Source organism: Thunnus maccoyii, chromosome 19 (assembly GCF_910596095.1).
Source record: "Thunnus maccoyii chromosome 19, fThuMac1.1, whole genome shotgun sequence".
Taxonomy (NCBI): domain Eukaryota; kingdom Metazoa; phylum Chordata; class Actinopteri; order Scombriformes; family Scombridae; genus Thunnus; species Thunnus maccoyii.
Window position 1 is genome coordinate 26,846,206 of NC_056551.1, and position 17,556 is coordinate 26,863,761.

A 17,556-nucleotide genomic window follows, 5' to 3' on the forward strand; every position below is an offset into this window, starting at 1 on the left:
AGTGCAGCTTTAAGTCAAATTTAAAATCCGTATGTGTTACTGTATCTGTAAACAGCTTTCTATCCCTTTAACACTGGTAACAGAAGTGGAGTCGGAGCTTTTTTTAACGCCCTCAGGCAAAGAACCAGGACCAGAAATTCCCTCCTTGCATGAAACTGACTTCAAACCAGTGCCTCTGGGCAGTCCTGTCCCTCTCTGGTTCCCTATGACCCCCCCCCCATCTCCTCATCCCCTTATCCTCCTCTTTATCCCCTCCTCTGGCTCCACGTCCCCTCCTCTCGCTGTGGGGCCAGGTGGGCAGACGGTGGCCCAGGTCTGCAGTAATTTTCCCCCTGACTGGTTTTAATGTAAAGGGTAATGTGAGAGGAGACAGGCAGACACAGTGTGTGTGTGTGTGTGTGTGTGTGTGTGTGTGTGTGTGTGTGTGTGTGTGTGTGTGTGTGTGTGTGTTATATATTCACACTCACACACACACTGAGGCGGATGTGGTCCTCAGCATCTACCAGTCCATTACCAAGAAGCTCTACATCCTCTTTATTTATTTCTTCTTTGCTACCTCTGTTTACTCTCCAGAGTATTTTCCTCAATTCCGGTTTTTATCACTCCATCTCCTCAGCTGCGTTTCACACACACACACACACACACAGACACACACACACACACACACACACACACACACACACACACACACACACACAGAGAGACAAACACAAACACAGAGAGAGAAAAAAGAAGAGAGGCATGGTGCTGGAATTAGCCTACTCTGTAAGAGTCCAAAACAAATCGGCCGTGTGCCTGTATACACACGCACCAACACTTTCAAACACACATACACACATACACACACACACACACACACACACACATGCACAGAAACTTGCGCTGGGATTTGAACACCAGCAAACCTCCAAGAAACACCCTCAGTAACCTTCACCTCCCTTTCACCCAGCAGCATCTGCTTATCATTCACACACACACATACAGGTGCACACTCACTAGTGCAGCCTTATGCATGTGCACACATATGACCACACATACACACACACACACATATATATATATATATATATATATATATATATATATGAGCATGCACACACGCACACACACACAAACACACAACAATCCCATTAACATCAGTACTTTTGTAATGGATGTGTTTGTGGTGCTGCTGTGGGAGAGAGGAGAGACCTGGAGTAGCTGTTATAAATCACTTGCTTGTTCCCCCTCCTCCCCCCCCTCCCCTCAACACACACACACACACACACACACACACACACACACATACAGGCCCTCTATTGGCATCGCTACACGGGGCTCCCATTCACCAACTCTGCAAACACACCCTTCCTCTCTCTCTCTCACACACACACACATACATATGTGCAGAGCCGTTTTCTCCCCCTCCCACTCTCTTTACCGCCTGGGGTGGGGAAATCCTATTACCCTATGAAGAGGAGGAACACATCATTAATTACACTCACATACTCCTTTACACACACACACACAAACATGTCTATATGCCAAGCTCAGTCACAACACACACGCACTTAGATCACAGCTACTCACTCTGACACAAATATCCCAAAATAAGCTGTATCACGCAGCAATATTTTTTGCATATTTCTTTGTCAGCTGCACCTTGACAGGTGACATTAGAGCTGAGCTGCTTTATCTGATGCTACACACACACACACACACACATACACAGATATATATATATATATATATACACACAAACACACCCAAACAGAGACAGACCTCTTCCTGCTTCAGCGAGGAATATGTCAGAACGCGTGAGAGAGCAAAGTTACGATCGCCGAGAGAGATTTCAGGCAACATGGACAGGCAGATCAGGGACTGTCAGAGTGTCACCCTCAGATTTATCCAGAGCTTCAACAGCCTTTTCAAGGTTTACTAGATAGATGGATGCCATAAAGTGATACATGCACACTATAAAATGAACAGAGGAGAAGTAAGCCATGCATAGCCAGGCTGTCAGGCTGGAGTGTTTATACACCCAGGTGGGCACCTTTAGGACACATTAAGTCATGGCTGTCCAAGCAAAAACAGAACGAGTGAAGGGACACGCATGTTCTGCAATGCAGGATTTGATTATCCTGAACAATGAGTGTGATTAAAATGAATCCTGTATGTCAGGGTGCACACAAAAAATGTTTGAGGCTACATAAATAAATAAATCAGGAGACACTCTAACAGTAGAGTTATAATAGATATATGATCCTAGTCAATGTTAGGATCTATTCCTGTTGTATAATTTTAATATAATAAGCTATAACATCACTTTTTTTTTTCACCTTTCATCACTTTCCTTCATTTTCAGTGTTCTCAGAGTCAAACCTGTGCAACCTGGGGGATCTAAAACCTGGAAATGTGACACTTTTTGTCTGAAATGTGACTAAGACAAAAGAGAAAGCAGCGTTTCAGCCTCCCTACTGACACACAGCCACAGCACCACCAAGTGGATCCAGACCGCCACCACTGAGCCTCACTGCTGTCGACACACACTGTGGCTGCAAGATATGAACAGACAATAAAGAGAAGCAAGATCTGTATTTTGTAACAACGGAGAGATCCAAGTTGCACTTCAAGTGTATCTGAAGTTTTTTTTTTTTTTGATCCAGCATAGCCACATAATTTATTAAGAGCTCAAAAATGTTTGTAATCAAGGTCAGAGAATGAAAAAAATGAATTTAAAAAGAAAAGAAAAACAGGCTTTTTTTTTTTTTTTTTTTAACTCAATCATGAGAGCCACGATGCCAAAACATTATGTGAATGGTTTATTTGAAAGAGCTTGTCAAATAAAAGAATTTAGCATCTTTTGGGGGAGAAACTTTGACCTTTTCTTTGTTGCTAAATAGGTTACTGTTCTGTTCAGGCAGTTTTTTTGTCTCTACTAAAGAGCACAAATGTTTTTTTTCTTTTAAGTATCCAACTTTTCAGCAATAATCTATTCATAAAACACTCAACTGAGGTTGACAGTTGTATAAATTCTGCCAAAGAAGAATCAATGCTCTTGTTACACGTCTTAACAGTTTCTACAGTTCCTTTCAAATACATGTCAGCGTGTAGGCAGAGAATGTTTGTATGAGATATTTGCGGATTGGATTTTTTTTTTTAACTGCTTATTATCAGCTCTGATTGTAATATCAGATACATGAATCTTTTCAAAAGCTTCATATCTAAGGGTCAAATGTAGGAGTGGTATGATGCTTCTCATCTAACGCTTGGCAAGAAAGCAAATTCCACGAATGTCGAAATGTTTCAAACTGACCTTTTCTCTTGTGTAGATAAGATTCAAACTTTGCAAAATACACTAGAAAAAGATTTGGGAAACATTATTAGGAAAACAAATTGGAGGAACAAGTCACCAGACGCATTAAGATCAACATTAGGTTTAAATCAGGGTAAGGAATGAGGTGACGTGGACAAAGGAAGTGTGTGGGTTGTGTTAGCATGTTTGGGTGTGTAATTCCTGATATTTCTGGTGTATCCAAAGCCTGATAAATCTTACTCCTCTGTGCCGTAGACCTCCATCGTTGTTTAAAACAATGCTGCACTGGGTGACATGTTCCTTCACCACAAACATCACAGTCACATTAGTTTGTTTAGAAACGGCTCCAGAGACTAATAACAGCGATCACATTTTCACTCTCCGGAGAGTAGTTCTGTGTAAGTCAGACACCACTGAGCATGTGCAGGAATACTGTTCTGTTTACAGCTTCGCTAGCTTGTTGTGCTACATGTCACAACCTCTTGACTTTGTACTTTGTACGAGGTTGTGACTAGTAGCACAACAAGCTAGTAAAGCTCTGTAAACTGAACCGCGTTCCTGCGTCTGCCATCCAAGGAACTACTCTCTGACTGAAAATGTGATCGCTGTTATTGGTCTTTGGAGCCGTTTCTAAACAAATTAACATGACCGTAATCTTCGTAATGAAGGAACATGTCGTCCAGTGCAGTGGTGTGGCTCACTGACGTGTTTTTAATAGTTTTTGGACAACAACGGAGGTCTACGGGATAAAGGAATAAGATATATCAGACTTTGGATACACACATAATACTTGTTAGTCAGTTCATTGTTGGTTTGGCTCCAAACATGAGATTTGTTGACAATAAGAAAAACAGACATGTGGTTTACTGTCTCTAAAGTGCTGGAGAACGACAGAGAGAATTATTCATGAAGATGTTTAAACTGTGGTTTTAATTTAGCTGTTATGTAATATAAACTGGACTGTTGTGGCTCCTCTTTTGAATTATTATGTTGTTCTATGTCGCAACATCCTAATCGGAAAACAATCATCACAGTCTTTGATTTCCAACAGAAACCGTAATCAATACCAGATATCACACTCTGATTACCAAAGTATATTGCACAGTATTTTCCTTTCTCTCTCTATGAGGAGGTTGTCATGTCTGTGGTTTGAGTTCATAAGGAAGAACACTGGGTGTGGACATTGTAGTTGATTAGGAGAGACAACAAATATTTTTTTTTTCTGGAATAAAAAGACATTATTTTCATGTTTAAAACACCACATGTACTTTCGTTTTGTTTCATAACCTTTCAGGAATATCTGATTTTCTCACATGCAGCAGAAAAAGTACAGTGTTAAGCTCCAAAAAAAGGAAACTGGAGCGTGGGAACTATGAATCACACCAGATAGGTTGAAATATGCAGAAGCCCCGACACAAAATAAGAAGTTCTGTGGCTGAGGCAGTTCAGTGGCCTTTCTCTGTCACTTTTAACTCTTTTATCTGTCAGTTTGAATGGAATAAAAGCTTTAATCAGCCATAAATCTGTTAGGTATACATTATACTTAAAGATCCCTTACAGACAGTTTTTAAGACATATGAATATATACTCTTCTTGGAATAATAATTTGTGTCTGATTTCCAAACTAAAAGTTAAACTACCTTTTTAAAATCATTAAAATTTCATCTAATTCATCAAATTTCTACTACTACCACATTTATATGAGTCGCATACTGAACCACGATTGCCTCTAAAGCAGTTGTGATGTCACAAATCATACTCGTACATACGCGCGTTAAACTGAGATTTATGGTGAGCACAGAAAAACTTCAACTTCTTGAGCAGATGAATGTGAACACAAACTTTGCAACTGTCAACTGATGTGTAATCATGGTTTTTCCCCCTAAAAATATTTGCAAATATAATGAAACAAATCTCTTTCAGACACACACACAGACATGTTTCATCAAACAGGGGCAGATGGCTGATAGATGTAGGATGAGGAGGCTTGTTTGGTTTGTTTGGTGCTTCCAGTACTGGCAACATGCTGATTAGCTTAGCTAGGCTGGTTAGCGTTGCTTTACTTGATCAACAAATGAAGCTACTCAGCTTAAAGGTTAGCCATTCATTGGTTAACAGGAAATCAGTCAAACATTTGCATTCATTCTAAATTCAACAGAAAGATAAATATGAGTAAGAATCTCAAAATAAAAATGAGAGAAGTTAATGAATAACTGGTCATTGAGATGCAGCTTTAAATATAGTTTTTAAAATGAAACTATCTTGATTCACCCCTGCGGGAAAAAAGACATAATTTCAGGCAGACAATATCATCATCATCATCATCATCATCATCATTTATTTTCATTTTATTTATTTAAAACCTCAGAAAACACGTTGAGGGAGAATCCTCATTTTCAATGCTGCTGAGGTACAGATGAACAATAAATACAGACGCAACTAAAATCAAACAGCGATAAAAGAAGAATACGAGGCTCTATCAATTAAAAACAAGGTCAAATTAACAATGCTGAGGAGTAAAAGCGTAGGAACTGACAATGAGACAAATACATAAATAAAACAATAAGAATAAGAACAATCAAAAAAACAAGAGCAATTACAGTCACAATTAATACAATTAGCAATTAAACCTTAGCATTGACTCAATGGTATTAATGAGATCAACTACAGCTGTATGTGTTGCCTGTGCTGTCTGTTCTTTTTCTGTGCTGTCTTCTACACCTGATTAGTCCTCCATGAGGTGAACCTGGTCCAGGAAAGGAAGTGGTTTAACGCTCCAAGTTCCTGTTGCAGAGAGAAGCTTCTGGTTTGTGGGCTTGCTGCCTCTCAGCCTGGGATTTTATTTAGTGTTACTGTTGTATTTTGACTGTTGTTTGTAGTCTTTATTTGGTGTCTTGGTTGCTTTGTATGTCTTTATGGTAATAAATCTCATGGTTTTGGTATTTTTAAAAGGTGTTGTTAGAGTTTTGCTTTGGGTCGATGGTGGATTGTTGTTCGCCCCATAGAGCTGACTAAGGGTGGGGTGTAACAAGCGGGCAGGCCAGTCTTTTGATGGTGTGTTTCATAACGACCTCCAGTGATGAGTGATGTAATGCATCTAAAAATGAAGTTCAAAGTTGCACCGAAGAATAAAAAAAAAACTTTTCCGAGCTGTAATTAAATTACTGCACATTATGCATCTGTGAAGTTTTCAAAGCTGCTCATCGTCATCATGTTCTCATACTGAGTTAAGTAATTAGTAGATTCCAACTTTTCTTATTTCATAATATAACACTTTATTGTGTACCATTGTTTTATCATCATTTAAATACTTTATTTTTATTAAATTATTCATGTTTACACACTGATCAGAAATACATTTGGATATTAAATCTGTATCCTAAAAATAAAATAAAAAAAGAAAGAGGAGTATTTGCAACTTACACAGTGAAAAGTTTAATAAACATTTTTTTTTTAAAAAAAGCTGACATATACACCGTGTATCCCTGTTGGTTTTAGCAGATATGGCAGCCGGAGTAATGCAGTTCACACTGAAGCCACAGGGTGGCAGTGTGCTTCAATCACCAGGGGGAACCACAGCAGTGGAAATCATTAAATCTAATTTTAGGATATTGTGCAACATTCAAATAACCACATACCTCCTTGAATGAAAAACATAAACCTCTTAATCAACCTCTTCAAGTGAAAACTGAAACTTCATGAAGATACTCAGAGTTACCAAACAGGCATAATAACAGTTTTAAAATAACAGTCAAAGCCTCCTCTGAAAGAGATGGTGCCACTTTCATTCAACAGTCTTTGTCACATGTCATGGATCCGGGAAGACAGGATCGGCTGCCTTTGGAGTGGTACTGTGTCAACTTAAGGCTCACCTTGAACTTGAATGCAGTGATTACATCAGTCAACAGCATAAATCCCACTTGACACCACTTGTGCAACTGCAGCTTAGAGTGCAGCTCCTGTAATGAGGACTCCCTTTCCATCAAAGTTCAACAAGTTCTGCAAAATCTTTGATAAAAAAAAAAAACTGAGCAAGTTCAGTACATTTTTGAAATATATCACATCATCAACAACATCAACATCAAAACATTACAGCAAAACAAAGAGATAAGACCTGTTTTGCTACAACTGCACTTCCTGCTCTTAAGATTTACATCACTGACTGTCTCACTGGGGCTTAAAAATTTCTTTTCAGGCTTGTCATCCTCTTGAGGGGCAGCCGTCTTTGGCTAACTTAATGTACCTAATGGGTTCAAAATCCAGCTCCATGTGCTTTTATGGTTTACATTTGCATGTCTGAAAGCAAATCAGCCAAACCAAAATGACAGAATCTGTTTTATTACTCTGTGAGGGCAATCAGAGGACATTGAATGGAAGTCAAACTAACACAAACACCGTCAACAACGGTTACCATTCATATCAGATGTGCTATATGTGTGAACATGATTCATTACCCTTGTGCATGAGCAGAGTAGTTGCAACCCAGATAGAAACCTGACACTTGTGAGACACATGGATAGTAAGGGACCAGAGAGCTATTTAAGGTTTCTGGCATGACTCACCATGACTCAGCAACATAGAGTGAAGAGAAAGTGCAAACCACCCAAGTGTGTAAATACTTCACATCCTGAAACAAACAGGAAGATGAAAAACATTCTTTACCGACTTTTGCCTGACACTTGTGTGACACGTGGATAGTAAGGGGCCACAGAGAGCTATTTAAGGTTTCTGCCATGACTCACCTTTTCTTCTGCAGCACCAGCCTGTAAAAGCCTCAGCAGCTTGATTTTTCCAAGTTCCAGTTTTACATTTGGCTGACAAACAGTTTCTCAGACATTCACTTATTCCTCCTCTTTGACCCACATGTTAAATATTCTTTTACTGCGACTTGTGAATTAAGGCCACCATCAATAGAGAATAATAAAAAAAAAAATGAACGAGAAGTGGAAAAGGAATTTGCATTTTAATAACCGCAGGTGGGAGCAACATAGAGTGGACAGGAAATGCGTACCTACCCACCTAAGTGTGTAAATTCTTTACATCATGAAACAAACAGGAAAAAATTCTTTACTGACTGTGTTGAACATGAAAAAAGATCCAGTCCAGCCCAGCCCATGTTTTTCAATCCAGAAGCAGTTACATCATATGAGGACAACTACAGTATAAGCCAAGAAAGCTGAGCTTAGCAATATACTGTACAACTTGAGTGACCTTTTCATGAAGAAAAGAGAAAAAAAAGTGATGCATTCTGGTAAATAACTGTTGCTGAGTTGAAGACAGGAGAAGAGAGTGAGAAATTGTTGTATTTCAGTCATCAGTTCCCCAGCAGAGTGCACATGGCTTCAGCAGTTAAAGGGGACATATCATTGCTTTTTGTGATTCTCTGTTATTTACTGTTATGATGTTGGATGCTAAACGTGGTAAAAGTTCCAAAACTTGAGGTGAACATATGTAGAAATGCTCCCTATAAGTCAAAAGCCAACTACTTCAATAGCTTGTTGCATGGTTTGTTGATGTAGCCTCTTAAAGGGACAGGAGCTAAAACAGCCTGTTTCAGACAGAAGCTGAACTGAGGGGCTGCATAAAGGGCCGGTATAAGATAAATAAGTGTTTTTTTGATCTGTAAATGATGCAAAAATATTCCAGTAGAGCCCCAGATTAAAAATATAGACCTGGAAATGTGCATGATTTGTCCCCTTTAAGTTGAATCCAGACACAGCTGAGTGGCTATGGGAGAGATGATGAAATAAATACTGTATATCAACTCAGTCTCTGGTTCTGCTTTTATAGTAAAAAAAAAACTCCTTACATGAGTTGCAACTGTTGCAACTATGAGGTCTTTTCAGTCTTGAACAGTAATTTTTTTTAGTATTAAGGAAGTGGTTTGATCTGATGTGTGGCTTCAGTTTCTGTGGAAACTGTCTCCAGCTGTTTCTAGCTGCTGAGTAAAATGTTGTCATAACCAATAGGAATGTTGTGGCAAAACCATGAAAAAAAAAAAGAAAGATCTGGGTTGTGAGAACAACAAAGCTGGTGATCTTGTGTATTATGCTGGTGAGTTTGTGAATTATAATATCTCATCTTCAAGGAGAGTCATCTACAGTAGTTTAAAGTTTCAGTTCAAACAGAACAAGGACCAAGAGTGTTTCAGCTGTAAGAGTTCACCCGACTTTGTCAGGGACCTTTTTTTGTCAGACAATCAACATTGTTGTGTATGTTCACTTCCTCTTTAACTTTTATCTATCTTTCTATCTATCTATCTGCTCAGACTGCTGCTGACAGAATTTTCATGATGAAATGATGCCTGACATCAGTTGGACAAGCTGTGGCTAATTTTAGTCTATAAATAATGTTCATGTATTAATGACACACATGCAATAATAACTCTTTATCCACTCATGGAAAAGGGGAGTGGTGGCATTAAATAGTAAATATTTCTCCCACTAATTACAAAGAAGATTGTTTAGATTAGTGACACCCTCAGCAAAGGTTCCTGGTTCCTGGTCCCTCTTTGGAAGGCATCCAGCAGTAATAAAGGTGTTCAATAAAATGTCACATCAGAGCAACTTAGCTATCATATAATATCAAATGATCTTACTTCTGTCCAGTGATGTTTTCAGTTCTGTTATGTTTTTTGTTTTTTTAATTATTTTTTCTTCTTGTTCCTACAGTTGAATGTTTGAACTTCACTGTACAGAATGATGTATGTGCAGAGTTTGACACTAGGAGGCTTTTTTCACATTAATCTGCTGACAGTAGAAAGTTCTCAGGCCTCCGAGCGTGACGTGTGACATCACAAATAGTTTGGAAGACAGTCGTGGTCCAGGGTGTATAACTTTTACAAGTGTAATGTGGAAACTTGAAGCCTCCACGGCACAAACACTGAAAATGGACTTTACAGTGAAGTGGGAGACATCTTTTTTAAGGATTTTAACAAGATCATTTAACTTTTTGCAGAAAAATCATATCAGACACACATTATTATTTTAAGTAGAATATTTTACATACATCTTATAACATGTCTGGAGGGGATCTTTAAAATATAACAGCATCAGATTCACCACTGTTTGTTCATCATTGACTCCACTACTACTGCTGCTGCCGGGCAGAGCATCACTCTTGATCATGATAACCCACTTTTTGCAAAAAAACCACAAACCTTACAACTCTGCAGTGATCTTACTGATAACGCTAGGAGTAATTCAAATTGCAAGCTCGTTGGAGCGCTGTTAAAAATATCGGTGGGGACAATTCAGCAACACATTGACATTGGTAGGGACATGTCCAAATCTATGGTAATGTCTGTTATACCTATAAGTTTTCCGTGACTTACAGTAGTAGCACTGGGTGACTGAAGCCCCAGTTGGAGCACCCGCCCCTGCCCCCACACCACTAACCAACACACACATCCATGTACACCTCCCGAAGGACATTGTTGCAGGATGCCTCAATAGTTTATCCAGTTATCTTCCTTCTCTACCTGCTTCAATTGTCTTTAAGTAATTGTAACCTAAATTTTACGCAGCAGAGTTTATTCAGGCAGGGTTTTCTTATGTTTCTCACAATACACTAAAAGCAAGGACATTTTAGGTTACATGACCCACACGACCCCCTCCCTCCTCCACCTTGTTGCCCAACTCCTGCTGCTATCTGACTCTGTTCATTCTCCACTATAGTAATGACATTTTTAAAGTAATTACATCTGAACCTGTGTAACACGAGCCAATTTTCATGCATATTTAATTGTCTGGACATCAAAGTCAAATCGAAGCTTATTTCTCACCTGTCTTTGTCTTTTTGAAAAGTAAACGAAGGTCAAGCTGTCCTCTTGTTTGTTTGTTTGTTTTTTATCTCATCCTGGCAACAAATTCTCAAAGCTGGCAATGCTGCTTACATTCCTGTCTGACACTGACATCAACCCTCTTCCTTCCTTTCTTCCTCCATCGCACAGATAAAGGATCAATGAGTCAGGCACACTTGTACTAACATATTCAACCCTCTGCCCCTGCAATTCTCTCTGCTAATAGGGAACGGAGAGAGGGATTTCAGGTTAACAAGGGGGATGCATTTTGATCATTTTACTAAAAAGGGGGTTGGAATCCCCCTTCAAATAGCTAAAATAAGGATAGGTTCACCATTTTTCAAGTCTGTCCTAAAACAATAGTTTTTCTTGCTGTAATCATTCCTCCTGTTCATACTGACCATTACAAGATCCCTTCATAATGCTCTTTAAATGTTGAGTGATGGGGGCCAAAATCCACAGTCCTCCTTCTGTGCAAAAATGTATTTAAAAGTTTATTTGAAGCTAATATGAAGCTTCAACCGTCCAAATGAGTCAAAACATCTTTCAAAGTTCCCAAATTCCCTCTTTTTGTTACTGTCCTTCCACTGCAGCTGAACAGGAAAACACTGTCCATCTGATTATAACTGTGGAAGATATCCACTTTATATGACTAACTCAGATGACTGTAGTCTCATATTATCTTCAGATAAACTTTTAGATGCATTTTTTTTTCAAAACAAGGACTGTGGACTTTCTCCCCCATCACTTACATCATAAATATATTTGGAGGGGATCTTCTAAAGGTCAGTATGAATGGGAGGAATGATTACAGCAAGAAAAACCTGTTTCAATGCTTAAATGTTTTAAGATAGACTTGAAAAAATATGAACCTATTCTTTAAAGCTGTTGTCAAGTGTACATAATCACAAGAAACATACAGCCCATTGTGTGACGTTGAAATTGTTCCCAACATTTTTATTACATCCTGTAAACTTGACATTTAAATGTCTTTATATAAAACTGCACAGTAGATGCAATGTTGAACAATCTAGGTATGGAAACACAGTTATTCATTGACAGAAGGAATGTAGTTTGAACATGTATTACTGTATGGTATGTACAGTATGTACCACTTTTCTGATTTCTATGACTGCTTCATGGTCAAGGCCACAGATTAGTTACTATTGCTCCCATACATCCTCAATATATCCCCTTCTCTATTGTATTGTTTGTCTTTTTGGTTTTTGTTTTCATACTGTACATTTGAAAAGACACATTATATTCACTCCACAAAATGATCATTTCTTTCTGCACATATGCTCCCTGAGATAAAAAAAAAAATATGTGAAACAATTGTCCCCACACCCATTTCCCAAAGCAAAATCACTCATTTCAGCCTAAGAAAGCCAAACAAATAAAACAATCATAAAAACCAAACAATATAATCTTCTACTTACATTACATTTGACACAAATACAGACACCATCACAATCATCACATATTTGTAGTTACATCTGTTCAGAAGATCCTGGACTTTGAAGCCAACTCAAAACTGATATGATCACAAGTTTCTTTATGTCCCAAAACTTTATTGTATTTAAAACATTTCCACATTCATCAGAGGTGTAAGAAATGGGCAGGGAATGTTAGATCTCAAATGTAATTACTCATTACATTCTAATAACTCATCATAAAACAGTAATTCACCCACATAACAAAACAAAAAACATATTTTCTCACTTATTCCTCACTTCTTTAATAAAAACTGCTCACAGGGATACAAGAGGGTCCGTTAAAACAAAAATATGTATGACTAGACACCACGAGAGGTGAGAGAGAACGTGTTTTTTTAGTAATTTGGGTGAAAGGAACCTTTAAGGTGACAGGTGTTTATGATACAAACTACATTCATGTTGACTTTTAAAAAGCTCTACAATGTTTACACCCTTTGAAACTGAATGTCAGTGAGAAAGACACCATCTCTTTGATGCCATATTAAGGCAGTCCTGCTACCAAATATTACATACTTTAGTAGAGCTGAAACAGTTTTCATTATTGATTAATCTGCTGAATATTTAGACAAGAAAAAGCAGCAGTTTGAGAAGCTGGAACTATCAAATGTTTTTCATTTTTTTTCTTAACAAACGCCTTAAATTTAGAGCTTCAGTGATTAATGAGTTAATCCATTAGTCGATCGACAGAAAATTCATCACCAACCATTTTGATAATCAATTACTTATTCTGAGTTATTTTTTAAGAAAAAATGCAAAAATTCTCTTGTTCCAGCTTCTCAAATGTGAATATTTTCTGGTTTCTTTAGTCCTCTGTCACAGTAAACTGAATATCTTTGGGTTTTGGACTGTTGGTCGAGACAAAACAAGACATTTGAGGACGTCATCTTGGGTTTTAGGAAACATCTTCTGACATTTTATAGACCAATCGATTAATTGAGAAAACAATTGACAGATTAATCCATAATGAAAACGACTATCTAATTAAATTATTGATTGATTCTCAAATTTTTCTGTCAACTTAATAGTTAATTGACTAATTATTCCAGCTTTATACTGTAGTTTAGGTAGATTATCCTTTCCGACAGGCTGGTGATGCTGATTGGAAAAACCTTTGTTTTTCCTCCAGCTTCTCCTCAAGGCACTGAATGACAACGGGGTCCACTTTGGGGTCAAACTTATTGGCGAACCAGTGACCGTAGTTCAGTAACCAATGTGTCTCCGCTGCACCATAAATACAAACGCTGCGAATGTGTTTCCCTGTGCAGGGTGGGTAGAGGTTCTCCTCCAGATACTCCCACTTCACCAGCCTGGTCTTACTCATCAGGTCAGTGATATCAGGCTGGGATCTGGGCACCTCCCCGGGTACACCAGGCAGTCGCACAAGCGTGGCCCAGAAGTGTTCATCAGGTGAGTAGGTGTCCTCTGACCACACCAAAAAATCTTTCACCACAACAGAGGAGTCCATGTACACAACAAAGTCATGTGACAAGACAAAGTAGGCATTGCCAGTGAACATCTCAATACCATGGGGTGGCGGGGTCTTAGTCTGGTCCGTTTTCACCGGTAGTTTTTGATACTCAAAGCTGATGTCTCTCAACTCGTGGTGAAAGGTGAACCTCTGCTTTTTCTGCTCACTTGGACGGCTTGTCTCCAACATATTAGTGCCATTTAACTTCTTCAGTTCTGAGATTAGCTCGATATTGGACCTGAGGGGGAAATCTTGGCCGCAGAGATTGATGACATACTTCCACTTAACTTCTGACCTCAAAAGGTCAGACAGACAGTTCAGATCAGCTTTCAGTCGACTGATGCTTGCATAAAAGACAGCCTCGCGTTTGGAGGCGATGAAGACGTTGGGCAAACAGCGCGCTAAACCCTCCATGGCTGCAATAAATTGAGCTGGGGACTTCTGATCATAGTGGATACAGTAGCTATTACTCGGTGAGTACATTGCTTTGATAAGTCTCTCCACCATCCATGCGGATTTATGCACAACCATAGAATAAGCAAGAGGGAAGTCTTTCTCCTCCTCTGAGAGACACACTTTATCATAACCTCTGGATTTGATGAAGAAAGGGCAGTTTGAGGTGAGGTTAACCAGACTTTCATCGTTGTCTTCCACAATTTGGTTCTTCCTGATGATCAGCGATTTACCCACCTCCATCGGGTCCATGTCATATACAGCTGAGCAGTCAATATCGTATTTTTGAAACATCTGACTGTCACCTGGAACAGCGAAGGGAGGTAAAGGTTCAGTGATGGAGCTGTACTTCATGCTGACCAATAGCAGGACACAGACACTGACCAGTGACAGGAGTGAAAGGATGTACTGCTTTCTTCTTAGTCTCAGAAATAACATCATTCATTCTGTGATGAGAGAAAACATGATGTGAGGGAAAAGAAACTGACATAAAAACATTAATCAACATAAAGTTTAATTATCCCATTCAGACACATTTTAAAACATATAAAAATACTGTGCTTGGAATCATTTATTCCTGATTTAGTTTTTTCACAAAAAAAATCCCAAATATACAGTATTAGTCAAAGGTTTGGACACACTTTCTGGAGGGAATGGGAAAGTGTGGCTAAGCTTTTGACTTGCACAATATGCAACCATTGTTTATTTCAACAGTTTAACTGTTAAACACCAGTTCGTTTTCAGTGTATGTGCACTGGGGGCTTCATGTTTTCCACATCACACTCGTATAATTTGCATACTGGACCATAATTATCTTCCATGTTCTGCACAGTGAAGCTCAATCATTTTTGCGTGATGGGGGGGGGGGGGGGGGGGGGGACTTTAAACCTTGAGAGTATGAAAATCACATGAAACCTAAAACATCAAATGTGCGGATTTGACAAGGCAAACATAAATATGCAAAGCTCACCCACCTTGGTCCACACGCAGCTGCCGGTCTGCCGAACGCCTCGCAAAGTGTCATCAAGTCACACCCTGAAAGTTGTAAGAAAATAAAAAAAAAACAAAAAAAAACCCGAGTTTAAATTAAATTGTCATCCGTGCGCTACCTCTGTTCCTGCTCAGACAATAAAGCTTTATAACAATAAATAAGCAAGCCCTTATAGATGTCAGGACAAGAGTGGGACTGGATCTTCCGTGCCATTTTTACGCACAACTTGTGCGACATCTACCAGCTTGAGGCATCTCTCCGTTGATCGTGTTGCGAAATTTAATTTGCCATGTGGTTGTCCGGAGCATAAAGTAATCAAGAAGGTCAAAAACATCCAGTGCTCAGTCCTATCTCAGAAATACCCGGGAAGAGGGAGGGGCTCGGGACATATCCACTACCATCTATGAGCTGCAAACATGTCACCAGACACCATCGCATGTAGCATGTTGTGACAGTAAACAGCGCCAAGAAAGAACCAGAGCTGTGACAGATATGTCTAATGGCAGACCTGCTACTGATTAAAGAATTAAAGATGAATGAAAACCCCGTGGCTGGAGTCATCTGAACTCACTAAAAGAGAGAGAGAGAGAGAGAGACAGACAGAGAGAGAGAGAGAGAGAGAGAGATGTATGTGGCTGAACAAGTCAGGATTACATCAAAAATTTGATTTTTGTGGAGCAACATTCATTTCTCCAACATTTTAAAATGTATACCAGTCAGACAGGTGAGATCAGGCCAGATGAAGGCTGCATGAAAGATGTGGACTAAACCTGTACAGAATATTTACCATGTGATCCTCCCTTCATTATTTGTGCTTATAGTAACTGGAATCAGTCATTTGTGTGAGAGAGAAAGAAGATAGTAATAACAGTTAAGTAGAAATCACAAAGCATGTCAGAGTCAGTGACACAAATAAAAACACAGCTTTAGAAATATCAACACTGATGTCACCGGGCTGTGAAAGTTGTGTCTGTTTCAATGACTTCATACAGGTTCTGCTGGCTCCGAAAGACCTAACCAAACAGATACTGAAACAACAGGGGATCAACCACGAGATCATTAATGCAACAAGAGCTTAACTTCTAACTGAAGCATTTCAGATGTGTTTGAAAAGAAGCAGACAGACATCATGTCTCTCGGCAGTTTTGGACATACTTCTGTGGGGTGGAACACAATGTTTGGTCTTAGCACAGAAAAGAAACCTTAGATTTATAGTGTTTCATTGTGTTTATATAAAGCAGATAAAATATTAATAATACAAAATAAGGACAGGCTTGCTGTGTTTTATGAAATTAATTAAAAAAAATATACTGCAATCCATCATAGCCTGGATTAAAAACATGTATAGGACGAGTGAAAGAGATTTTAATGCTGGAAATGAAGAATGCAGCTTTGAATTGCTTCAAAAACAACTTTCTCTCCAGAGGCTGTCCATGACAGAAGAGGAATAACATGACCTAACTGTATTTCTCTGTTTCAGTTGGCCGTCAATATGATTATTCTCATTTTTTGAAATTATTAGCAAGTTTAAGAATTGTCTTTCACCACCGGAAACATTAAAATGCAATTTTAGAAAAGAGAGAACGACCTTTTTTAACCACGTTTGATGTTTAAATTGATTCACCCATGAAGTGTGTCTGAAGTGAACTCTGCAAATCCACCACTTCAGACCAGGTGTACAACACAGACGTAACAGGTAAAGAGTCAGAGAGATAGTCAGGTGTCTATCAGCCAGAAGTCAAGAAATAAACAGGCAAAATAGGCTGACACTTTGAAGGTCAAACTTTGTGACTAAAAACAAGAGTTAAGAACCTCTGCATGTCTCGGAGGAGACATCTAGTGGCTTCAGAGCCCTAAACACCTACTACTACTACTACTACTACTACTACTACTACTACTTCAGACTGTTCATAAATACTTGTACTGATATTAACAGCTGTGTATTTGCAGCATGAAAAATGATGCCCATGAATAATTTGAGGTCATGACTCTATGATGCTCACTGATAAACCTTTCTAGTGTTTGAACATGGGGACACGACTGTCTGACAGT

The 17,556-nt window shown here is 38.8% G+C and overlaps 1 protein-coding gene across 2 annotated transcripts; it reads right to left on the reverse strand.

The window, feature by feature from the left end:
- Positions 1-13,604: 13,604 nt before the first annotated feature.
- LOC121885888 (beta-1,3-galactosyl-O-glycosyl-glycoprotein beta-1,6-N-acetylglucosaminyltransferase 4-like) lies at positions 13,605-15,883 on the reverse strand. 2 transcript variants are annotated; one of them, XM_042395692.1, is made up of 3 exons: positions 15,488-15,883; positions 14,898-14,959; positions 13,605-14,818 (listed from the first exon to the last, which is right to left on the reverse strand). In XM_042395692.1, exons 1-3 carry the CDS (start codon positions 15,535-15,537, stop codon positions 13,662-13,664), a joined length of 1,269 nt encoding a protein of 422 aa, XP_042251626.1. In that variant the 5' UTR covers positions 15,538-15,883; the 3' UTR covers positions 13,605-13,661. The 2 variants fall into 2 exon arrangements, with proteins under 2 accessions (XP_042251626.1, XP_042251624.1); XM_042395690.1 differs by having other exon boundaries at positions 13,605-14,959; positions 15,488-15,567.
- Positions 15,884-17,556: the final 1,673 nt, after the last annotated feature.